The following is a 25,847-nucleotide window of genomic DNA, read 5'->3' on the forward strand; positions in this document are numbered from 1 at the left end:
TTCTCCCGGCTATACAACAGCTCTTGTCTGTGTTCTCCCATCAAAAGTGAGTACATTTCTGTGACTACAAATTCATCACTATGTTTACCTGAACAAAATAAACAAAGTAAGATAAACGGATCGCCAAAAATATTTTCACACCCCAAGGAACTGATTTCTGAATTAAAGAACTGGTCGCTACCATTGGCATAAGTAGATTAAAGCAACACATTTCAGGACACAAACAGCGACAGAGAATTCCCATGCGGCTGTGAGGATGCTCACCTGAGGCTGGGGCTGCCCCAGTGCAGTCACCGAGCTGAGTTTTCAGTGGAGGTACAATGATGGTGCGGGTGCCGGTGCCATCCCCCGCGACTCTGCCAGGCCCCTCCACCAGGGGTCCACTGTTGCCCCGGAGAGCACTCAGGGTATCAGTGGAATATGGGCTGCTCAAGGAAGAGTCAGAGTCTGGAGAATCATTGACAGTGACATAACTGATGACGTTAGACCTTGCCTTCAGGCCAGAGCTGAGGAGAAGAAAATATGTGAAAATTCAGCCCACTTTTAGCAATGTTTCTTTGATGATCATTGTTTCTCCCAGGACGATAATGGCAACAGAGTAACACGAGCAGCAGCAGACTTCTGAGCTCTTATTCTGCATCAGGCACTATTCTCACCCTCCACATAGGTCTCACTAAATCCTCACAACACTTCTTTGAAGTAGTTACTATAATCCCCTTTTTGCAGATGAGGAAGCTGAAGCACAGAGAGATTAAGACACTCAGCCAAGGTCACATAAGTGGTAAGTGGTGAAGACAGGATTCAAGCTGGCACAGAATGCTGCCAGATACACAGCTCTAACAACTCTTCCACGTTGCTGCTCAGCCATTTCCACTCACGGTTATTTCTATAGTATTCTCTGTATCATCCTGCTAAACTATATTAATGATTCCTTAGATGTCTAAACAAACTTTCGCCATATTTTTTTTTTAATGTTCCTTCATAAACTGAACGCCACCTTCCTAACTTTAATTTTTCCTCATTTTTTAAAGAAACTTGGCTCTAGTCAAAGAAATCCTGCTGGTTACACATTTTTTGCCACTCCATAGTCATTTTTCCTCACTGGAAAGTTTACCTTTTCTCTTCCCCAAATCAGTTCAGAAACCACTTTCAATGCTTAGTTTCAAGTCTACATCCCATTTGTAAATACCATTTTGTAACTGTAAATATCATTTGTAAATACCTCTTTTGAGGTACTTCATTCTAAATCTGCTCTTTCAGGTCATTAAACTTCATTCATATGTAACTCTGCAAAGTCTTCTCAGTTACTGTCATATGTGAACCCTACCTCCCCAGGTAAACGTGGTGTTATTCCCTCTTGTTTATGCCTAGCACTGAAGGTCCAATAAAGCATACAATCAAAGCAACTGACTATGTTCCCACTAAGAGAGAGGTGTATGTATACACTCTCTCTTGGTTAACTGCCCAGTTAAGAACTTGGATTAAGGTGCTGAAATAAGAGGAAATTATCTGGTACTGACATTCCTCAACTTTCAGACCACAAAGCAGAAGGAGAAAGAAAGTAGCCCTATTTCAAGTTGCACCTCTTCCAAAGTGGCCTTTGCAGATTAAGAATTTACAAATAGGGGCGCCTGGGTGGCTCAGTGGGTTAAAGCCTCTGCCTTCAGCTCAGGTCATGATCCCAGGGTCCTGGGATCGAGCCCCGCATCGGGCTCTCTGCTCAACAGGGAGCCTGCTTCCTCTCTCTCTCTTTCTCTGCCTGCCTCTCTGCCTACTTGTGATCTTATCTGTCAAATAAATAAATAAAATATTTAAAAAAAAAAAAAAGAATTTACAAATAACCTCCTATCTACTGACTTTTCTAATTAACTGTTGTTTATGTGCTCTGCTATGGCATCTGTTTTCAGACCCTAAAGGTCCTTAAAGGCAGGGAATCATGTCCATGGTATAATGTGCATTCCAAACCAAAGCAGCTAAATATTAAGCGACTTAATATTCCCCTTCCAGCTAACGTATCTGAATAGAAGGATTTACCATGATGATCAGTCATGGAAACTGGAGTGTTCGGACTCACACATCCAAGACCACACTTCCAAAATACCAATTTTTAGTCCTTCCTCTCATAGCCCAAATTGGACCACTTGTCTGAAACCAAGGGTCTAAGGCTAAGGGTCTTAGTCACTCCTGCCTTCAACTGGATCAGGGAGCCATTCACCTATCTTACCTATTGGGCTTGTACTTATTGTCTTCTTCCTCATCGGTGTCACTGCGGATGGTGATGACACTCACAGGAGGGCTGGGAGTATCTGGAATGATGATTGGCTGATGCTGATCTGGGACAGGGACTAGGGAATTATAAGAAGATGTGGTACGGAGAGGACTGCTCCCAACTAGAGAATAGACTTGAGAAGGCAGAACATCCAGCGAAGACCTGTAGAAAAAGGCCAGAAGAAACACTGTTAAGTCCCTGGCGCCCCCAAATTATCTACCTTTTCCCCAGAACTCTTTCAAACTTGTTCTTTGACTCCTTTTCACCTAATCATTAATTCAATACACTTGACTATAGAAGTTCCAATAAAAATTAAACAAAACCACTTTAAAAGAGGATTTCCATCAGAGCCAAGAACCCTAAAATACAATGTAAATTTTATTTTTGTATGCCCTTTATTCCATAGTTAAATTTCCCAATGTAACGTGGGCAGAAAAATAAAAACATTGGCATAAAAAGAGGGCCTCCGAAGGGGCACGTGCACCCGAATGTTTATAGCATGTCCACAATAACCAAACTATAGAAAGAACCTAGATGTCCATCAACTGATGAATGGATAAAGATGATGTGGGGTGTGTGTGTGTGTGTGTGTGTGTGTGTGTGTGTAATGGAATACTATGCAGCCATCAAAAGAAATGAAATCTTGCCATTCGCAACGATGTGGATGGAACTAGAGGGTATTATGCTTAGTGAAATAAGTCAATCAGAGAAAGGCAACTATTATATGAAGAAGTTGCCATTTGCAACGATGTGGATGGAACTAGAGGGTATTATGCTTAGTGAAATAAGTCAGTCAGAGAAAGGCAACTATTATATGAAGAAGTGGAGATGCAACACGGGAGATTTGGGGGGTAGGAAAAGAATAAATGAAACAAGATGGGATCGGGAGGGAGATAAACCATATGAGACTCTTAATGTCACAAAACAAACTGACAGGAGTTGGGGGGCTGGGGGTAGGGAGAGGGTGGTGGGGTGATGGACATTAGGGAGGGTATGTGCTATGGTGAGTGCTGTGAAGTGTGTAAACCTGGTGATTCACAGACCTGTGCCCCTGGGGCTAAAAATACATCATATGTTTATAAAAAAAAAAAAATCATATAAAAAGAAAAAAAAAGAGGGCCTGGATTCAAAGTGGCAGCAGAGAGAAAGGATTTGCATAAGGAGGACACACCTGGTATGCATGCCCAAGTGAAAAGGTTATCTCTTCCTCAATTTGGCAGCTATTCGCTGCTTCTCACCAAAAAGGTCTATACCACAGCCCTTTAAATGCTGGCGACGTCTATCTCAAAATTGGCACTTTTAACTACCAACTCTAACAAAGACTTACTTAGAAGAGACTGGAGCAGATTGCTTATTCTTCTTAGAAGGGAGAGAACTGGATTGTGGTTGTCTGACAACATGGGCAACACCAACATTCAGGGGCTGAGCAGTGGCCAGCGTCACGTGGTTAGTCAGCAAGGAGGGCTGCTGCATGATAGTGCTGTACTGGTTGCCATGAGAGTGGGCATTCCTGCACCAACAGAAAGACACAGAGAAAACTGAATGCCTAAACCACTGGGAAATTAGGACCAGATAGGTATTAAAAGCAATTAAGACAATCAAATAGAGCTGCATTTTATTTTTTAAATTGGGCACCTGGATGACAAAGCCTTGGTTTTCATTGCATGGTTTCTAAATGCATAAGACTTTCAATCTGAAGTAAATGATTCCTGATCTCAGAACCTATGTTTTCCTATATTCTAAGTTTCTCATTACTCCATCTCCTAGCCCGAAAAGGGTTCTTTTCTTAAAGAATCTGAAACAGAGATACATCTCTCCTTTCCTTTATTTTCTTCCTAGGAATCTGACCAAATCATTAAGCACTCCTACCCTAAGGGAGCTGCCCTTGCAGATCTCCCAGAGAGGAACACAGGGTACTTGCCTCCAGTCTGTGAGCTGCTGGCCACTGCCCATGGCCTCTGGAATGACTGCTGTGGGTTGGACAGAGTTGTGCAGAGCTACCCCAGGCAACTGTTGCCAAGTTGAAGGCAGGAGAATTTGTTGGGTTCCTCCAGGCCAAGCCTGCTGTAAGGAAACACACACAAAAAAGATCCCGACTTGACTCATTCTTGGCTTTTTCTTTTGTTTTTTAGATGAAAGAAAAATTCATATTGTAAAAGAAGTTGCTTGTAGATTGTTAACTTGCAGAGATCAAAAAAGAAAAGTCAGAGGGGCTCAAGGTTACAAGTCTTATGAATAGGGAAAGAGAACATACTGCTTTCTCTGGGCCACCTCTGTAACATGACCACCAGGGTATTAAAGAAAAGAAGATCCCTGTGGTTAAGAGTTTCTCTATTATAATGTGGAGTCAAAGAGTCTGAAAAGTTCAGAGGTAAGCTCTGGTTAAATGATGGAATATAATTTTTGCAAGAATTCTAAAAATACACCTAGAAAGAGTTAAGACAGCTCCCTTGAGATTAAAAATAGGAATTTTAAAATTTAAGTGCCAATCAGTTAAGACATCAGGTCAATTCAACCCATAAAACAAAGGGGAGAATTATGCCTTTTTAAAAGGGTAGAACTTCAAACATGAAGCCAGATGTGAATGACCAAAGGCCAAAATCCTTTGGCAAACAAGCATATGCCAGAAACAGAAAGCCAACTTCATCATATATAGCCATATGAGAGCATTAAATAAGGCAGTAAGTAAAATATTTCCAAAACAGATGCAGGGAGCACCATATTTTGTTTTTAATAGTTACCTAAAATATACTGTTTAACATATCATTTATAAAAATATACTTCAACATAAAAACTAATCACTACAAGAAAATACATCATTTCTGGTTTTTAACAAGCATTTGCAATAGACAGCAACAAATATGTTTTCTAAACTTCTTACAGAAATTCTGGCATTTTCTTAAAAAATGGGAACAGATTTGAAAGTTTCCTTTTTAAACTTTAAAATTCTACAGTACAATCACCTACAATGCTAGGGTACATATGGTTCTTTCTTAAATTTCAAACTGCAAGGCCATCAACACACTGTTTTAAAAATATTTCTGCAAGTAACAGATCCACTTGTTACAAATACCGGTTCCAAACAAGAAGCCTTCAAAGCAGAGAAACTGCAAACACGTCTGCTACCATAAGCAGAATTTAAAACAAAATAAAACAAAACAAAAAATAAGAGAAGTATGTTAAGTCACACCATGCGTCTTTCCATAAGCCAACACCTGCACAAGACAAAGCATGTAGTTTAATACAGAGCAAGAAATAACATTCCAACGTGAGGCAGAAATCTGGCGTTCCAAGCGACGAACTGTTTTGACAGAGGAAGAACAAAAATATGCAAAGCTTAGCAAATGACTAGAGCAAACTTAAGAGAAGCAGCAAAGGAGAGTATCAACTAACATTCTCAAAACTATAGGTGAGCAAGTTAGAACCAGGGCCTGGATCAATCAAATTGGAAATATATCTGACTCCCTTGCACTCAGGTTTTATGCTCATGATATAATTAATATGGAGGTGACAAAGGCTTTTAAACTAAAAACCAAGCAAATTCCGACAACCAAAGTATGTTTCTGGAAGTGTTTACACTCACACAGAGTCCTTGAGAAACAACAAAGGAAATTTAAAAGCCCCTTCACAAAAGATGCAGATAATCAGTATTCAGTAGTATCAATAGGTTTTCAAATGCTTACCTAGCTTTAAATTTCAAATAATGAAATGCTGGATGTCCAATAAACAATTCTAACTCCCCCGAATAAACCAAAACACATCCAAAGACCACTCTGAAGGATACAAATCCTGAAATACACCTTGAAGTCCTACTTATTTTTCCTATCTCTAAGCCCCATACTACTGCATTTGCTGCTGCATTTAGTGACTGTTCCCCAGGACTTTTAGTCACAAAGGTATTGTATTAGCATAAGAGTTTTCAGCCATATTTTCATCTTTGTATAAAGACCTATTTGTTAAGTCATTAATTTCTCCATAAACCCCTAAAAATGAGTTTATATTTAATCACAACCAACAAATGAAATATGATCTAAAAAAATTCTACAGGGAACATCTTTAAATGGAAGATACCAGCTGCCACTGATCATGAGTGGCAAAGAGAGTTATCTTCATACGTTCATAGAAGAAACGTTAACATCAACTGATAAAGCAATAAATTAGGAGCATCTTAAACATTTCTACACGCACAAAATTTTTAGAAGCTTAAAACAGCAAATAAAGAAGGAAGCTAACTTGCCAAGGAGTTCAAATTTTGGCCATCCGGATACCTGCAGCAAAGCCAAACTAAAGGCCATTTCCTTTATTCTCAAGGATCAGAGGGTAAAAGAGCAAAAAACAGATACAGTGTTGAAGCTCTTCTGAGGCTACACCAAGTGCTTTTATCACACTAGGCTGGCAAAGAAGAATAAAGGGATCTGGTTCCTTACAGAGCCACTCTGAGTATCAGAATCAAACAGTGCTTCAGCAAATGTTGGGGAGGAAAACAATGAGACATTAAAGATGTAGCAAGAACACAGCCACAAGATGGCACATGCTTCCATGCCCTCTGCAAAGACTAAGTTAAATTTTTTTTTTTTTTTTAAATGAGAAAACCAGAAGAAAACAGAACAAAAACAAGCAGGAAAAAATAAAAAAGAAAGAAACCAAAGAAACTCCGTTAGTAACACAATCAAGTGAGGGGAATTACCAGTACAGCGGCAGTCTGTTCAACCAGCGCCGGCCGGCCGGCTGCGCAGCTCAGAGTAAAGGGCACCGCATACTGCGGTGCGATGGTGGCTACTTGAGGGTGGAGAGTTGCTACCATTAGTGGTGTACAGCTTCCCTGCAACGTAGATCAGGCAGATGAGTGAAACAGACACGGAGGCAGGTTATCTGGATTCAGAAGGGTTCTCATTCCCCCCAAGATATTACCAACAAGCAGTCATTTCGTATCACCTAAATGCACGTACAAACACAACTTGCCCCTTCAACTCTGCACAGCATCAGCCTACTAGGTCAAATGTCAAGGGCCTAAAGCAATCAAGTACAGGAATCCTTCTTGGGCCAGATTCAGAGGATCGGTTTTACAAAACTCAGGTAACAAAGGCATGTATTAATAATTTCTCTTCTTCCTACTCCCAAGAGAAGAGTTTTTGGACTTCCAAATTTCTTCTGTGTATTGGGACACAAATATTTACACATAGAATTGAAAATACAGTATCTGTTGCTTATGTAAGTCTTTCATGATGTTCTTGCCCATCTTAGTTGCATGTCCCATGGCAGGTAGAAAATTTTAAGGCTTCCTATAGCTCAAACACACAGAGTGAAGGAATGTAACACTTGAAGAGGCATCCTGATCTGATGCAGCCTCTCTGCCATGATGTCATTCTGAAAGAGCGAGCAAAGGGGCCACTGAGGGGAACAAAAGGGCAACACTTTATCTTTAGAATCAAAATGTTACTCCAGGTGTATAAAAAATTAACTACATCCCACAAAGTCGGAGTGAATTTACTCAAAACACAGTTTCTCAGGGTCAGGGTATTTATCCCTGTAAGTCTAAGGAAGACACTGTCAGAGTTGCAACAGTGTTAGGAATCATTCCTCTAGAGCTGTCTCCATTTACGTCCACTGAATCATAACCAAGAAAGATCTGACAGTCAAAGCAAATACCATCCTCACGGACAAACACGGAGTGTCCGAGCTGCCGTGGCTGTTACCTGCGTCAGCACTCCTGACTGGATCTGCAGTGGCTGCGCGGCTGGCGCCTGGGGTACAATCGGCACAGCGTTATCCATCCTCACAGGGAATCCAGAGTGTTTTGTTGTTGCTTGTAGTCCAGCTGCAGAAAACACCACCACAGTTAAAGTGCTGTGCGAGGTCTGCGCCTTGTTTGGGGCTTTCTTGTTTTTAGCTTTTCTGTTCAAATAATCCACCACCCAGGTTAGTACTAGACACGTAAGACAAAGGAGTTTCATAGAAGTCTAGAGGGCTAAGAAAAGGGACACTGGTTTGGCTCTTTCAGGTTAAATTCATGGGCAGATGTTTGATACAAAAAGGGATGGTTTAAGGGAATTAAAGAAATTTTTTTTTTGTCCTACAACACTTAAAACTAACACCCATCCCATTCCCATTAACAGCACACGCAAAAGCAAACAAACAAAAAATCTACACTTATTAGGCTACATTCACCTTTTAATCCATTCGGGGGAAAAATCTGGATTTTTTACATGTAATCTATTAAAAGTGAGGACTTAAAATAATTGTAACTTTTGGTTAGTTATGACTCTAAGTTAAGAAAAAAATTATCATTATTTATCATCTAAGTTACCCTTTGAGAATATTTTAAGATGTTTTACCCTACTCCTCAAAAAATTCACAAATTAGTTATACATTCGATCTTTAACTAGTATATGAACTGAAGAAATTATAACTCGGGATAAAAATATTTGAAAAGTAGATATTTGCGTTTACAGAAACACTTTTTTTCTACTTATTTTAGGAATCTGCCTTTGCCTTTGACAGCTTTCTAATAAGGCTCTTTTACAACTAATGCATAGCTAAGAAAATCAATAATTTTTGTTGCCTTGCTTTGGGCACAAATGCTGAATGAATGTTTCCTCCAAATGGGAATTTCTTATTCTGGGGAAAAAAGGGGCTCAGGACAGTTCTCCCTTTAGCCAAGAGTTGAAAAGAGAGACTTCAAAGCTTTCTTTTAAACCTGCCCTATCAAAACTGTCAATGTGGAGAATTTAAGTTTCTATTATCTACTAACAGAAGTTTCTCTAATTCACTAATGCCTGCGTTTGGTGAAGTGGGAACACAAATATATTATTTAATTAAATAAATAATATAATATTAATATAATATAATATATTATATATAATATTAATATAATAATATAATATTAAATATTATTTAATTAATTAAAACATATTATTTTAATTAGAATACTTCTTCAGTGACACCTTCTAAGCTACCAACGACTAACTTCTCTTAATATTACTATAGAGACACCAAATAAGCATAACTCCTAAACTCTAATACTGTGGTTTTCAGCAAGTCTTACAATTTTCCATTTCAGTGATTTACAAATATTTTAGCAGTAAGATGTCACACTGGAAAACACAATCCACAAATACACAAAGTAAGAGAGACTAGTAAGATCAGAAATAAAACACCAGAATAATACCTTTTTTAAAAAGTGCTACTTATATAAAAATAAAAGGTAACAAATCCAGATATCCAGATTAGAAAAAAAATCTGCCAGCTGTTCTTCATAAGGCAATGCTATCTAGTAAGACAGCTAAGCAACATCAAAATTCTTGTCTAAATTCCCAGGACATATGGCCAACATTACTGTGATAGCCTCCTAGAAATGGGCAGGAACAAAGGGCAAAGGGAGGCAAAATTTAGGAAGAATTGTTCATGACGTTCACCTTTAAGTTTCAGGATAATGAAGTAAAAGGGACAAAATTACAAAATAATAGTCATCATTGAACAAAATGTGTACCTAATTTTGGTCAACTGGAATAGTACAGAAAGTAATATTTGGAGTACTAACCTAAAAATGCAACTAAATAACCATCAGATTGCTTTCATAATTTAGGTTAAACCACAGCAGTTAAGCTAGTTTCAAACTTGCTTCTTCAGAAAACTACAAGTGAAAACCAAGAATTAATAAAAGGCAACGCTTTTGGAAGGTTCTCCCTGAACTCTGAACTAAGAAATTACTCAAGTTTTGGTTTTTGTTTTGTTTTGTTTTTGTTGAATACAACCCATTAAATAAAAAACCATGGAAGTATGGAAAAAACTATTTAATTGATGAGGGTCAATTTTCCTCTAAGTATAGTATTTTGCAAAAAAGCAGACAGTGAAAGAAAAAAAGACAACCTGGAATACAGGACTGCTAGGAAAAAACCAACATATGGCTGGGCCGGCAAACCACCTGACAACCTTTACAGCTGAGTTTAAATGCTAAGAGGAGGTACAGCATATTTCAAAACCCCACTGCCTAGGTTCAAGTCCCAATTTTACCACTAGCTAGTTATTAAGACTTTGGGCAGATGAAAGAATCAGGTTCAATTTTCTCATCTTTAACGGGACATATTGACATTAGGCATAATGACATTACCTACTTTCTAGGATTGTTTGCTGAGGATGAATTAATACAAGTACAAATAGAACATTATCTGGCATGTAGTAATACTTATCAGCTATTTTCATCCTTATTACCTTAAGTTAAAAACTCCCTTTTGTTTGGAAATTTTGTAATTTGCTCTAGCTCCTCAGGTTATTCGGACTTCCTAAATAGAAAAAAATTTCCAAAACTTATACTTACCTAGTTATAGCAAAAGGAGTTACACCACTTTCCCCCTCTATATCGAGTCTACATTTTTTTTTTATTCAGGGAATCAAAAAGTTCTGCCTCGTCTCATAAATACCATCTGAGAAGCAGCAGAAGACTTCAGAGGCTCACATCTGAAAACTGTTCCTGTGAGACTCACTTTGGAAAAGGTGAAGGGGAGGAGGGTGGCTAGTTTGCTAATTTCAGTAGAAGAATCACTCAACATATGACAACCCAAAGTATAGAATTTACTATCATGTAGTATACCAGAAAATTATTTGGAAGTTAGGCTAAATTTGCATTTACGGGTTTGGAATCTGCTCCTCCGCTCTCCCTGGTTTACATCGCTATCGCTCTCCTGTCCTCCCGGTAATCTCTCAGTCTCCCCTAGCCCCTCTTTTCCTTCTGCTTGCTCCGACTCTGTCAGAAACCAAACAAACAAGAGAGTCACAGTCAATAAGTAACTAAAGTTAAAAGATAAAAATGCTACCTGCTTCTACTATGACAAGACTGAATCCTGGTTTATTACCACAGAGTACAGTCAATGACTTTCTGTTGGGAAAGTCAAGTGTGCTATCAGAAAATATCCTTAAATAATTTAACCTTTTAACTGGCTCACCATATCAATAAACACATTTCCCATATTTCAGAAAAAAAGGAACTGGATGGAATGAATTACAGAACAACAATGAAAAAAATGAGGAAGGATGGGAATGTGAAATTTTAAATCTTATTGCAATGCATGGGGTCAGAGCCTCTTTCTTCAGCTATTCTGTTCCTCTGTTTATAGGAGGAAGAGTATGATTCATAAGCTGAAGCAGATAATCTAAATGTACTCCCCACAAGTATCTCAGCTTGTAGAATTTTTCAGTTCAATAAATAATAATCTTTATTTCTGAATGTAATTCATGAGGTTATATATTCTTAGGCATAATTTTTACATTTTAGGATAAAATTACCTTTTATTTGAAATATTAATTTTATTTAATAATGGAATGATAAAGGAAGTAAGATTCGATATAGAATTTCTGTTTACAACAAATTTCTTCAAGCTTAGTATTTCTGCATATTGAGAGAAACATACTTAAACAAGATATAGGACAGTGGCACAAGGTCTCAGTGGGCAAGAAATTGTTATCACAGCAGTTCAAATACGAAAAGTTAATTGAACTCCCATAATGTGTCAGACAGTATCAAAATTAAATAAATAACCAATGTAAAAAGGGTAAATCTTCATATTCAGAAACAGAGTTTAAACTTGTCAGAGATCAAAACTGAACAACTAGATACCTACTAAGGAACTGCGTCAAGCAAGATCTGGGGGTCTGATATGATACTATTCGATACAGGAGTTTCCCCCACTTACTCTGAAAAGCAGGTGGACATACTATAAATGTTTGTTGGAACGGATCTGTCTGAGTGCAAATTTGGGTGGTTCCAGGCTGCAAGGACACGCCCTGCTGGGCAACTCCAGGAACTGGTGCTGCAGACGATGGATACAAAGCCGACTGGTAGTTTAGCAATGAGACATCTGAATTAGCCAGGGAAAGAGTAGCAGCTGCTGCAGTAGAACTGGAAGCTAGAACACTGGCCTAAAAACAAAAGGATAATAGTTGTATATGGACATAAAGCAGAAATAACAGTATTTTTACACATGTAGAATCTAGCCAGAAAAACTTAAAGTTTTAAAATGTAGTAGTAACTGTCCCTGAAATAACTCTCTGCTTAGGAAATTTTCCCAGTCTCTAAATTTAAGGCATACTATAAGGTTGAATAAGAAAACACAGACTCAAACACAGTCCTGTACTAAGGACAGCCTCAGATAAACCCTTATCTCTTCTCTCTGTACAAAAAGTTGCTGGATGTGAGATACCACCAAATCGCACTTTAAAAGAAATTAGGAAGCTCACATCTTCAGTAACAAATATAAATATCACTGTTTGGCAAACAAATGCAAAATTACTCTTAAAGTTAACTATTGGAAACCCCAAACTGAACTCATAGAAACTCTGAGCAAACTGGCGGTTGCCAGGGACAGGGCAGCAGGTGGGAGAGAAAGTGAGTGGAGGAAATCAAAGGCAAACTGTAAACTTGCAGTTACAAGATGAAGGAGTTCTGAGGATCTAATGTACAGTAGAGAAAAAAATTATTGGAAATACCCTTCAACACACTGTAATGAGAAATATAAAATCTTTCTAACAGAGAAAGTCAGTGGCTAAAATCAGTACAACTAACAGCAGTAAGTAGTACAACAGCTATGGTCCACTTATGAAACTAGGAGAAAACTATAAGAACGTGAATTAGGCCTTTGTATTTAGTTTTTGGCGACACATTACTGGTAAGTGTCATGTCCACCTGGTTTTCCATCACTTTTGCCATGCAGGAAATTCATTCAGAAATAACAAGATCACCAAAGCAAAGACTGGTTTCTTTATCTCAACCTGTACTCTTAACTAGTTCCTATCCCTATTAGGTTCGAATTTCCAAAATCATTTACTGAATACCTGATTGTGCACTGTATTAAGCTGGTTGCTGAAGCTCATGGTTAGATTTGTGCTTGTATTTGGGGCAACGTGAGTAGTGAAGGGACTCTTGATCTGACTCACTGTATCATACATGTGAACCCTCCGCTTGCAGATCTCCATGTTCTGAAAACAGGACTTAACACTGAAAAGAAAGATTAAAGATTCAGTAAAATGTATGCTAAGATTTAAAAAGATAACAAAAACTCAAGATGAATACGGATCAAAATTTTAACCCAACTTATATTTAGATAAAATGAATCAAGAGTTTTTATAACTGTAAAGAGAAAAAACAGACATCTTATTTTTAATCTCATGATTTTTCAATGAGAAAGGAAAGCATCAGTGAGCCACATATGCAAGTACTAAGGTCGCTGCTCATGATCGCTCTGTTTAACTGTAAGATGGTAACAACACAGGACCACATCATGGTAAGTGCCCCAGACCATACTCACTGATTGCTATGTGGAAAATCCAGAAGGTGGGTCATTGTCACAAATTGATGGTTAAGAGTTTTCAGAGGAGTAATTCTCTTATCTGCATCAATTGTTAGCATTTTTTTTAACAGATCAATATATTCTCTTCGATCCGCCTTCTCTGCCAACATATCTGTTCCCTCCAAGTCTGTGGACATATTTACCTTACGGGAAAAATTTAGAAATATCACACTTCATCATTTAACCTTTAATGTTGATACTAAGCATATGCATAATACATAGATAGATAGATCGATAAATAGATATAGATCTCAAGAGAAAAACCCGAGGAAATTCATTTTATTACAGAAAAATATTTTAACAAGTGAAAACTCTTCTTACACTAAATAAAATCTTCAGTTTGATAGAGTGTGTTGGTAGAATAAAGCTGAATGAATCTTTTCATTCAAAATTTGGACAAACAAATGAAAGCAATTATTATTACTTAAAAATTCCTATTGTTGAAAAGATTAAATGACATAATAAATATGAAGTGTTTAAACAGAATTTGGAACACAATATGCACTCAACTAATGTTAGCTCTTATGTATTTTTTTAGCAGAGAAAATGGACAGTAAAGAAATCTTCAAAAACAGTATTTCAAAATACTGACAGGCAAAGAGATCAGTTAAGCAAAAGCAAGGGAGAACATGTAATTCCAAAAGTATCTTGGTTAGGACTCAAATGTTCTTTTAATACATGGCAGAATATTAATGAACTTCTATCTCTAAAAAATGAAAATGTACTAGAAGATAACAGATCGAATCTATCTTTAATATAATTAATCAATGGAAGTGTGTCTCTGAGATACGGAAATATCTGGCTTCCTGAAACTTTCTATACTCACCTGAGCCATGTCATCTAAACAATTAAAAATGTACTTTCGAGCTTCTTTTGATTTGATTCCAGTCTCCAATTCATGTTCTTCTGGTGTCTATAAAATACAGATTAAAAAAAAAATTCCATCTGTACGTTATTTTCACATTTTGTTCAAATTAAAGTCAAAATACAAAGAAACAGGTGTCATCACCTTGCCAATCAGAGATGGCAAACATGAAAGTAATTTACAGCCAGAAAATCTTCTAGCATATGAATGGGACCTGGATATCTGACTACTCTTTTAATACTGCTAAATTAAATGTGGAAACAATGATGTAGCACAGTTCCTGAAGGATGTCATGTAAGAGGGTCATTACCATATTTCTCTTAAAGCTACTTTCAAAGGAAATGATATTTCAAATCCTAACTATTAAACAGGTTCAGGGACAGAGATTTACAAAGTTACTCAAATTAGTTTGAGATCTCAAGTTAAAGGAGTAGATTCACAAGTAAAAAGCAGGCATTTATTTCATGAAAATATATAAGGCCTTAACATGGTGAGTTAGAAAATTATGCTGTTTTCTCATATTTACTCAGAATTCTCTAAAAAACAGTCAAAGCTAAGTTATTCTCGTTCTTCCTGTGATTTAATGGTGAACACTGCTTTTCCATACCCTCTTCTCAGCTGCTGGTTCAAATATACAAAACAACCTTAGACAACTGAACGGTGTTTAGTTTATTTATTTATTTATTTTTTAAGCTAAGGATCAGGTCAAATGGGTACAATGAGATAATTTTTTTAAGTACTTCCTGCAAACATACATTGCCACGACCACCATCCCCTTTCCCACCTCCACCTCAAGAACTTAGTAACTAAAAAGCTGGGAGTAAGGAGTGCAGGAATGGGTAGCATAGTAGGGGAGACAGACCTTAAGCCTCCACAGCGGATACCCCAAATTAGGATCTCTGTTGAAAAACCTCGTTGTTTTTGTCCCAGCACTGAGAAGATATTCAGCGGGCAGGCCTTGTGTTTGTGAAATGTAACGAATCTGAAACATCAGAACCATTAAGACATTGATTTGGAGTGGAAAGAGAAAATATTAAAAACTTCCACACTAAGACATTATTAGCTCTAGTCAAATCAATACAAATAAAACGTATCTGTAAATACATATATATGCAAACCCACTCACAGGTGATTCCCAAATATTTATTCAGTTATTTCTGAGAAAAACTCAGTTTTGAAAATTTTGTGTATAAACACTTTCACTTTTCTGTAGACCTCTGATACAAAGTTCAGAAAACTTTAGGTGATTTTTAGGACAGAACAGAATAATTTCCGACAAACTATCTCATGGATCACAAGGGTTTTTCCATTTCATTTGTTGATGTATTATCAAATTAAAAAGATCAGGAAAACATTTGTATAAGCTTCTTTCTTCCTTGGTTACTCTAGTTCCCTACTCTAAATTGCCATAGAGCTTCTCTCTCATACCATAAAATTAAATACTAATTTAGTTTCTCTATCCCTACATCACTAGGGGGCAGGCAGTGTGTTCATTCAATCAACATTTACTAAGTACCCACTATGAACTAACCTACCAGCTCTCAAAGTCTGGTCTGGGGAGCCTTGGGGGTCCCCAAGATCCTTTCAGGGAGTCCACAAACCAAAACTATTTAAAAAGTAATACTCAGAAATTATCTGCCTTTTTCATTTCCTTGTGGGGATACAATAGAGATTTCCAGAGAGGATGTGTGATGAGGTCATTGCTCTGATGGCTAATAAAATATGTGCTTGCATATAGTTGTGTTTAAAAAATTTTCCAGTTTTATTGTTCAACAATTTGTTTGCTTCCACAATTCCAAAGACCCAAGAAAGCAACAGAAGAGGTGATTTGCTTTTCTCTCCACTACTGAGAGTGATACAAGAGGTAATTTTTTTGTAACCACCTTTTCCATATTTGAATGGCTGTATTTAAGATAAAATTAGAGAAACTTATAAGCCAGGAAATAAATCTTACTTCCCATCTCTCCCCCTAAAAACTTTCTTTTGAGTTATTTTTTATTTTATTATTTTTAAAAAGATTTTATCTATTTATTTATTTTTTTTTTTTGAGAGGGAGAGTATGTGTTTAAGCCAGAGTAGGGGTAGAGACAGAATCTCAAGCAGATGCCATGCTAAATGTGGATCCTGAAGTAGGGCTCTATCTCATGACCCCTAGATGACGACCTGAGCCAAAAATCAGGAGTCCCATGCTTAACCAACAGCTACCCAGGTACACCCAGTTTAACTTCTAATGCAGTATATACTAACAGATATAATGTATACAGACAGACTTCTTTGGGATCCTCACCAATTTTTTAACAGTGTAAAGCAGAGGTTAGCAAACTATGGCCTGTAGGCCACATCTAGCCTGCTTTCATGAGACAATTTCAGGTAACACCAGAATATCACTCTTGAATCTGTGAGAGCTACATAATGGAAGCCAATATAGTATTAACAAAATAGAAAAAAAAAATTTTTTTAATGCAGATAAGAACATTTTTTTAAAAAGATTTTATTTTTATTTATTTATTTGACAGACAGAGATCATAAGTAGGCAGAGAGGCAGGCAGAGAGAGAGAGAGGGAAAAAGGCTCCCTGCTGAGCCTGATACAGGGCTTGATCCCAGGATCCTGGGATCATGACCTGAGCTAAAGGCAGAGGCTTAGCCCACTGAGCCACCCAGGTCCCCCTATATAAGAATATTTTAAATATGAACTTCTTTTACATATAAAAATGGTGAAATATTTTTTAAAATCCAAAATAAAATTTGTGCAATAAAATACCACTCAGACATTTAAAACAATAGAAGAAGGGCAACTGGGTGGCTCAGACAGTTAGGCATCAGACTCTTGATTTTGGCTAAGGTCATGATCTCAGGGTCTTGAGATCGAGTCCTAGGTCAGGACTAGATGCACTAGGCATAGATCCTGCTGAAGATTCTCTCTTCCTGTCCCTCTGCCCCTCCCCACCCTGCTTACTCACATGTGCATGCTCACACTCTCAAAATAAGTAAAATAAATAAATGACAGAAGTTTAATTCTTGACACATAAAGATATTTCACAGTATACCAAGTAGAAAAACAAGATTACAAATTAAATAATCTCACTTAAAAAAAAATTACATTTCACTGATTCTAAGAGGCATATTTTTTCACACTAACATCTTTGAAATCAAGATATGTCTCACAACTGATAACTGTCATGGTTTAACTGGCAGCATTCTTTCTTACAGGTACAAAAAAATGGTGTATCTTTCAGTCAGTAGTGTCTTAAATATGACCAAATACAGTATATATGCTCCTCTATATCCCTAAGTTTATCATGTGGAATAGAACTATATATAGCACATATATTCATTCATTCTTTTAGGAAGTACTTATTGAGCGAGGCACTGGTGATTTTAAAAATAGATATGGTTCCTGCTCTCATAAACCCTGCAGTCAAGTGAGGGAGACAGAAACTGAATATTCAAACTGAATTCGCATTCTGAAAAAAAGAAACAAGCTTCTATAAAAATGCATAGCAAAGGAACCCAAGCTAGACTGGGGACTGGTAAGGAAAAGCTCCTTGAGAAAGTAATGCTTGAGCTAATAAATGAGTAGGCACTGACTAGATGAAATGAATGGGTGGTACAGAAGCATTCCAGACTATGAGAAAAGTATGTACAAGGGGCCTTTGCTGGAAGGATGCATATTCTTAACCAGTGCTGAAATGATGCCAATAGTGTTAGAGCACTTTTCGAAAAGCAAGAAGAAATGGTATAAGATCAAAGAGAGGGAGAGAGAAAGGGGAAGGACAACCTATGTAGGGGCTCAGAGGCCATATTAAGAATTTAGCCTTCATTCCAAAAGTATTTTAAAAACCACTGAAGAATAAGGAAGTAGCATGATCAATTTGTGTTTTGTAGAAATCCTGTAAAAAAAACTGGAGATCTATGTATATAATTGGAGATTATGTATATAATTTATATATTATATAGAAAAGTATTACTTAATTATTTACTTAGTGCCTGTTTCCCATCACCAAACTACAGCCTCCATGAGGGCAAGTATGCACTATATCCCCACTGTCTAAGGTAAGTACTCAATAAGTACATGATGAAAATTAACAAATTATATACATAAATAAATACAAAATATGCCAAATCATAAAGGGTCACCTCTGAAGGTTGAAACTACTAAAGGTTAAAAGTTTTATCTCTTGGTTTACTGCATCTTTTCTAATTTTTCTATAATGATGCACTTTAAGAATTAAAACATTTAAAAATTTTAATATTACAGAATGGGTTTCACTGTGAAAGTAGAATGGGAAGCTATCATCCAGATACTGCTTTTCACATAGCTTACAACAGCAAAAACAAAAGTCCTGCATTTATGCAAACAAAGCATTATTGTCATTTGTTATATTAAACAAAATGTTTTCAACAAATCTGAAGCTATTAACTAATATTTCAAGAATCACAAATATCTGCTATAAAATCTGCTGTAGTATTCATGAAAAACCTTTAGCTGATATACTGAATTATTTTCCCCCTAAAATCTGGAACAAGACAAGGATTTCTGCTCTTATACTTCTATTCAACACTGTTACTACTGCTTTAATACAAAGCAATTAGGCAAGAAAAAAAAGGAATTCAAACTGGAAAGGAAGATGTAAAACCATTTTTATTTGTAGATGACTTGATTTTATAGTTAGAATATTATAAGGATTCCATTAAAACAATGAGAACTAGAGCTCTATCAGAAAGCTACTTGAGGGGGGCGCCTGGGTGGCTCAGTTGGTTAAGCAACTGCCTTTGGCTCAAGTCATGATCCCAGAGTCCCAGCATCGAGGGTCACATTGGGCTCCCTACTCAGCGAAGTGTCTGCTTCTCCCTCTGACCCTCTCCCTTCTCATTCTCTCTCTCTGCTCTCAAATTTAAAAAGAAGAAGAAGAAGGAGGAGGAGGAGGAGGAGGAGAAGAAGGGGAGGAGGGGAAAAAAAACTACTAGAGGGGCACCAGGATGGCTAGTCAGTAGAGTATGCAACTCTTTATCATGAGTTCAAGTCCAATGAATTCAACCCCCACACTGGGAATACAGATCACTTAATGAAAATAATAAAGTAAAAGAACCTTAAAAAAAAAAGGAAGAAAACTACTAGAAAAAGAGTTCAACAAGTTTGAAGAATAAAAGATCAATTACAAAACTCACTGTATTTCTATACATTAGCAATGAATAACCTGAAAATAAAATAAAGAAAACAATTCCATTTACCACCACATAAAAAAAAATAGAATACTTAGAAATAAATTTAATAAGAGAGATGTAAAACTTGTACTCTGAATATTACAAAATGTTGCTAAAGAAAACCTAAAAAATCTGGTCACATTTATGGGATCAGAAGACAATATTGTGGGGCACCTGGGTGGCTCAGTGGGTTAAGCCGCTGCCTTCAGCTCAGGTCATGATCTCAGGGTCCTGGGATCGAGTCCCACATCGGGTTCTCTGCTCAGCAGGGAGCCTGCTTCCCTCTCTCTCTCTCTCTGCCTGCCTCTCTGTCTACTGTGATCTCTCTCTCTGTCAAATAAATAAATAAAATCTTTAAAAAAAAAAAAAAAAGAAGACAATATTGTTAAGATGGTGATACCTCCCAGAGATTTAATGGACTCTACTTTTTAAACAAAACAACCAATAATTATTTTGTAGAAATTTAAAAAAAAAAAAAACCTAAAATCCACATGGAATCTCAAGGTCCCTTGAATAGCCAAAACAATATTGAAAAAGAAAAAAGTTAGGGGTGCCTGGGTGGCTCAGTGGGTTAAACCTCTGCCTTCTGCTCAGGCCATGATCTCAGGGTCCTGGGATTGAGCCCCTCATCGGGCTCTCTGCTCAGCAGGGAGCCTGCTTTCCCCCTCTCTCTCTGCCTGCCTATCTACCTACTTGGGATCTCTCTCTCTCTCTCTCTGTCAAATAAATTAAAAAAATAGAAAAGAAAAAGTTAGAAAACTCACACTTCCTAGTTTCAAAACTGACCACATAACTACAGTAATCCTAACAGTGTAATACTGGATAAACACAGATGTATAGATCAATGGAACAGAACTTAGGAGTCCACAAATAAATCACTGTATTTACGGTCAATTGATCTTTGATAGGGATGCAAAGAGGTAGGGAAAGAACAGTCTTACAGAAAATGGTGTTGGAAAAACTGAATATCCACATACAAAACAATGAAATTGAACCCTTGCTTTATTCTATATAGAAAAATCTACTTAAAATGGCTCAAAGATCTAAAGGTAAGAGATAAAACTATAAAATCTTAGAAGAAAACATAGGAGAAAAGCTTCATGACTTTGGATTTGTTAATAATTTCTCAGATATGATACCAAAAGTACAAGCAACAAAAGGAAAAGCAAACAAATGGGACTCCATCAAAATTAAAAACTTTTGTGCAAACAATGCTATCAACACAGTGAAAAGGCAACCCTAAGGAATGGGAGAGTTTTTGAAAATTATGTATCTGATAAGGGATTAATACCCAGAATATATACAAACTCCTACAGCTCAATAATAAACAACCCAATTAAAAAATGGGCAATGGACTTGAGTAGATTTTCTAAAGATTGATTGATTGATTGATTTTTAGGGTGCTGTTGGGGAGAGATTCCTGAGTGCAGTGGGGGGAAGAGGAGAGGGAGAGGAAGAATCTCAAGTAGATTCCTCACTGAGCACAGACCCTGACTTGGGCTTTATCTAATGACCTCAAAATCATGACCTGAGCCAAAATCAAAAGTTGGACGCTCAACTGACTGAGCCACTCATGCACACCTGAATAGATTTCTCTAAAGAAGATAAATAGATATCTAGTAAGCACATAAAATGATGCTCAACATCACTAATTGTTAGAGAAATGGAAATCAAAATCACAATGAGATTATCACTTCACATGCATAAGGATGGCTGCTATTTTTTTTTAAAAGAAAGAAAAGAACTAGTGTTGGCAAGGATATAGAGAAATTGAACTCTTGTGTACTGTTGGTAGGAATGTAAAATGGTGTGACCACTGTGAAAAAGTTTGTTTAAACATAAAATTACCATATGACCCAACAATTCTATTTCTAGTTATATAGCCCCAAAAATTGAAAACAGGAACTTAAACACTTATATGTCAATGTTCATAGCACCATTTTTCACAACAGCCAAAAGATGGTAACTCAATGTCCATCAACACATGAATGGACAAACAAAATGTGGTATGCATATATACAATGCAACATTATTCAGCCATAAAAAGTAATGACGTTCTGATAAGAGGCTACAGCATGGATGAAAAACATGTTAAGTAAAAGAAGTCCATCTCAGAAAACCACCCATGGTATGTGATAAATATGATCAACTACATTAGGCAACTCTATAGAAACAGAAAGTAGATTAGTGGTTGCCACGGGGTGGGGGATGCAGAGGTTCAGGGGAAAGGGCATTGACAACTAATTAGGTATAGGGTTTCATTACAGAGGGATGAAAATGTTCTAAAACTGACCATAGTTATGGTTTACAGCCCTGTGAATGTGCTAAAAATCAGGGAGTTGTACACTTTAAATGGCTGAACTACATGGTATATGAATTGTATCTCAATATAAGTTGTTTTAAACAAACTTAACTATAAGAATAGAAATCCTGCAACAGAAATCTTTTTGTATAACCAGAGATGCACCAAGATAACCCATCCCCATCCTGCTCTACAACAGCAGTACCCTATTTATTCAGCATGGGAAAAACGACTTCCTCCTACCACCCACAGTTTCACATCTATGCACTAGGCAAAAATTCTCTCAAAACTACCAGATCATTTCTTTATTTAAAAAAAAAAAAAAACAGTTGTATCTTAACTTCTAAACCTAATTTCATTTGGCTCTATTTCCTAGGAAAATTAACAGTACCAATCTGTTTACAAAGGTTGAAGGTTGGCCTAGGAATGGCACTTGGGGGGCTGTAACTGCTCAGAACAAGGTTTCTTAATTGGGAATCATGAATCCCCTAAATTTGAACTCAAAATACTGTATATAAATTTTTCTAAGAATATCCATACACCTTATCTTTCATCAGATTCTCATAAGGGTCTAAGACCCAAAAAGGAGAATCAATGGCTTAGTTCAACCAACTGTGTTTTTGCATCATTTATCTCCCTCACACTTTGTCATTGTAAAACAAGAAAGCTGGCTTCTCTCTCATACAGCAGAATTATTACAAAGCTCAAAGTAACCAGTTACTTATCACATGAGCAACTCATTTTTTGTTTCAATCAAAGACATGCCCAAAGAGTCAAATTTTTAGAAGGTGGCTCTGAAATGAATCAAGGAATCAAAAATTCTAAGTTGAATAGGAAAAAATACTGTTTTACTCTTTTTTCCTATTAATAATTCCAGAGAACCATTTACTTCTTTAAAAACAAAAATAATCCTCATGTACCTACTATGTGTCAGACATAATGTCAGGAGCTGAGGACACACGAGTGGAATCAGTCTAAGCCCTTAAAGAGCTTACAGCATAGTAATTAAAACCTTTTTTTTTTTTTAAAGAACAAGAAATAAGAATTCATGGCATAATACATATGATACATCCACGGCAAATAATACAATTATACATAGTACAGTAATACATCCATGGCAAAACCTTTTCCCTTAGGACGAGCTCCTTGGGAAACTCGGACATCTTGTAAAGCTTCTCTGTTTTGAGACACAGATCATCTTCTAAACAATACTTTTCAATTCATATGATTTCCCTCCTAAATCCTATTTTACAGAAACCCAGTATACATTACAGCTTTCGGGGCCAAATGTGTTTCAGTATGTAGAGAGTACTTATTTCAGCATATGTCATGTATAAAAGGAAGTAACAGCTCTGAATGAGACAAAGTTCACTCTTAAAATTCCAATTCCTCATCCTTCTTTATTTTCCTATCTTAAAAACTCACAAGACACACTTGTTAACCACAACCAGTCTTAATAAATCATGACAGATCCGGAAAAGTACCAATCTAAGGTAATATGAAATAAAAAACTTAAAATTCTGAATTGCAAACATAATACCAGACTGAGAAACAGGTAGAGAAAATTCTAGTCTTCAAAAAAATCCTTTCTAATTGGACTACTCTTTCCCTAATATCTAAATACTTCACTAGTAAGTACTTCCTCTAGAATCTATTTCACTAGTAAATACTTGCATTCTATTTCCATCCAAATATATACTCTTACCTGATCATATTCTGAAGCACCAGGATAAAGAGGCCATCCCAGGAACAGCTCAGCTATCACACAGCCCAATGACCACATATCAATAGCTTCACAAAACGGTAATCCAAGAATAATTTCAGGGGCTCTAGCAAAAACAAAAGCAGCAAATTAAAAAACAAACATTATTTGGGGAAATTAACTATGTCGACTAAGCTCTGTTTTAGTACCAGCTTAAGGTACATATTGATTTAAAGAAACTGAAAACTATCTTTGATATAAAAATCCATCATTTGAAACTTCTGGGGCCAGATGTGTTATGGAATTGAATGTTTTTTTGAATTTCAGAAAGGTATCACCATACATAAAACTACATATTGCATAGTAATCCCAATGGAGTTTAGGAAAGCACCCCAAAATCAAACACATTAGTATTTCCACAATGAAACAATTGAACAGTCATACTAAGTTGGCTAAATAAAGACTTAAATCGCCTTACATTAGTTCAAGACAGTTTGCCAATAAATGAGCTTATGCCAAACTTAAAGTTTTTTAATTTTGAAATCACAGATAAGGGATCACAAATTTATTCTTTTTATTCTTAGCACCTTTTTAATTATAGAAAAAAAATTAAGTGACCTGATCAATAAATATCCCTTGGTAACAGAAATGCCTTCTGTAGAGATATCATGGTTGAAAGCACTACAGAAATATTCACTTCCATTAATGCTCAAAGTGAGAAACCAAACCCTATGGAGCCTTGAAGAGAAGACTAAGATAAACTAAAAGCTTTATATATATATGAACATATCTAAGATAAAATCATTACCCACTTGGGTGCCTGGGTGGCTCAGTGGTTTAAGCCTCTGCCTTTGGCTCTGGTTATGATCCCAGGGTCCTGGGATCGAGTCCCACATTGGGCTCTCTGCTCAGCAGGGAGCCTGCTTCTTCCCCTCTCTCTCTGTCTCTCTGCCTACTTGTGATCTCCCTCTCTGTCAAATAAATAAATAAAATCTTTAAAAAAATCATTACCCATTTATAGAGGAAACTGAGGCAAACAGAGTAAGTAATCTGCCCAAAATTACAGTTAATAAGTGGAAGGGCTAGGATTTGAACCCTGGCAATCTGGGTCCAGAGTTGTATTGTACTGTCTCCAAAAAAGTAAAAGTTGTATATATCCACCTATATAAATCTATTTGGCATGGTAGTATACATGGCATTTTTTTTTTAAGATTTTATTTATTTATTTGAGAGAAGACAGTGAGAGAGAACATGAGAGGCGAGAAGGTCAGAGGGAGAAGCAGACTCCCCATGGAGCTGGGAGCCCGATGTGGGACTCAATCCCGGGACTCCGGGACCGTGATCTGAGCCGAAGGCAGTTGCTTAACCCACTGAGCCACCCAGGCGCCCTACATGGCATTTTTTAAACCATGACTAAAATTATGAGATAAATGGGTTTAAAGGGGGGATGCTAATAACAGGTTATTACTAATATCAATAATAATAAAAGATGACACTCATATAGCACTTACTCTGTGCCACTCACTGTTCTAAGTTCTTTACAAATGTGGTCACTTACTCCTTACAACAATCCGATGAAAATAGATACTATTACTGTTAAGTCATCAATTCTTTTTTTTTTTTTTTTTTTTTTAAGTAGATTCCATGCCCTGCATGGAGCCCAGCATGGGGCTTGAACTCACAACCCTGAGATCAAGAGTCAGATGCTTAACCAAATGAGCCACCCAGGTGCTCCAAGTCATCAATTCTAAGGTGCATTTTTTTTTCATATTTTAACATCTCTAAAACCAAGAAAATACTTGCAAATGATGAGTATTTTAGCTTAATGGCAGTGCATTTACCTTATTGGTATATAAATGTTTCAACCTCTAATCAATGGTATCTTAGATGCTACGTAATAAAGGATCCTCCATTTTACAGATGAAGAAACTGGGCACTGAGAAGTAACTCACCCAAGGCCACACAATTACTAACTGATGGAGCACAGGCAATCTGAATCTAAGAGCTGAGCTCGTAAACATTTTATCATCATCTCCAGACAACTTCCTTCCTTCTTACAAGTCACAGAATTAGAATCTGTAAGGAAGGGCACACCAAATCCAGACCCCTTGGCAGATCTGTCTCCACAAGGAGCCCTTTAACAGACTGTGTCCCCTCATGG

The 25,847-nt window shown here is 36.9% G+C and overlaps 1 protein-coding gene across 7 annotated transcripts in view; it reads right to left on the bottom strand.

Moving 5' to 3' along the window:
- HIPK1 (homeodomain interacting protein kinase 1) overlaps positions 1 to 25,847 on the bottom strand; it is a 52,021-nt gene that overhangs the window by 7,782 nt on the left and 18,392 nt on the right. For 4 of the 7 annotated variants that reach the window (XM_045081884.1, XM_045081879.1, XM_045081880.1 and 1 more), the window contains 13 exons: positions 23,690 to 23,813; positions 15,339 to 15,458; positions 14,438 to 14,524; positions 13,570 to 13,754; positions 13,097 to 13,259; positions 11,959 to 12,184; positions 10,899 to 11,012; positions 7,966 to 8,087; positions 6,957 to 7,091; positions 4,191 to 4,333; positions 3,597 to 3,779; positions 2,225 to 2,431; positions 265 to 506 (listed from right to left, as the gene is read on the bottom strand). In XM_045081884.1, coding sequence (XP_044937819.1) covers positions 265 to 506; positions 2,225 to 2,431; positions 3,597 to 3,779; positions 4,191 to 4,333; positions 6,957 to 7,091; positions 7,966 to 8,087; positions 10,899 to 11,012; positions 11,959 to 12,184; positions 13,097 to 13,259; positions 13,570 to 13,754; positions 14,438 to 14,524; positions 15,339 to 15,458; positions 23,690 to 23,813 — 2,051 coding nt within the window. The remainder of the gene's footprint in view (positions 1 to 264; positions 507 to 2,224; positions 2,432 to 3,596; positions 3,780 to 4,190; positions 4,334 to 6,956; positions 7,092 to 7,965; positions 8,088 to 10,898; positions 11,013 to 11,958; positions 12,185 to 13,096; positions 13,260 to 13,569; positions 13,755 to 14,437; positions 14,525 to 15,338; positions 15,459 to 23,689; positions 23,814 to 25,847) is intronic. The other 3 variants (XM_045081881.1, XM_004769851.3, XM_045081882.1) reach the window with 3 other exon arrangements.

Source organism: Mustela putorius, unplaced genomic scaffold (assembly GCF_011764305.1).
Source record: "Mustela putorius furo isolate JIRA1106 unplaced genomic scaffold, ASM1176430v1.1 tig00000585_pilon_pilon_pilon, whole genome shotgun sequence".
Lineage (NCBI taxonomy): Eukaryota > Metazoa > Chordata > Mammalia > Carnivora > Mustelidae > Mustela > Mustela putorius.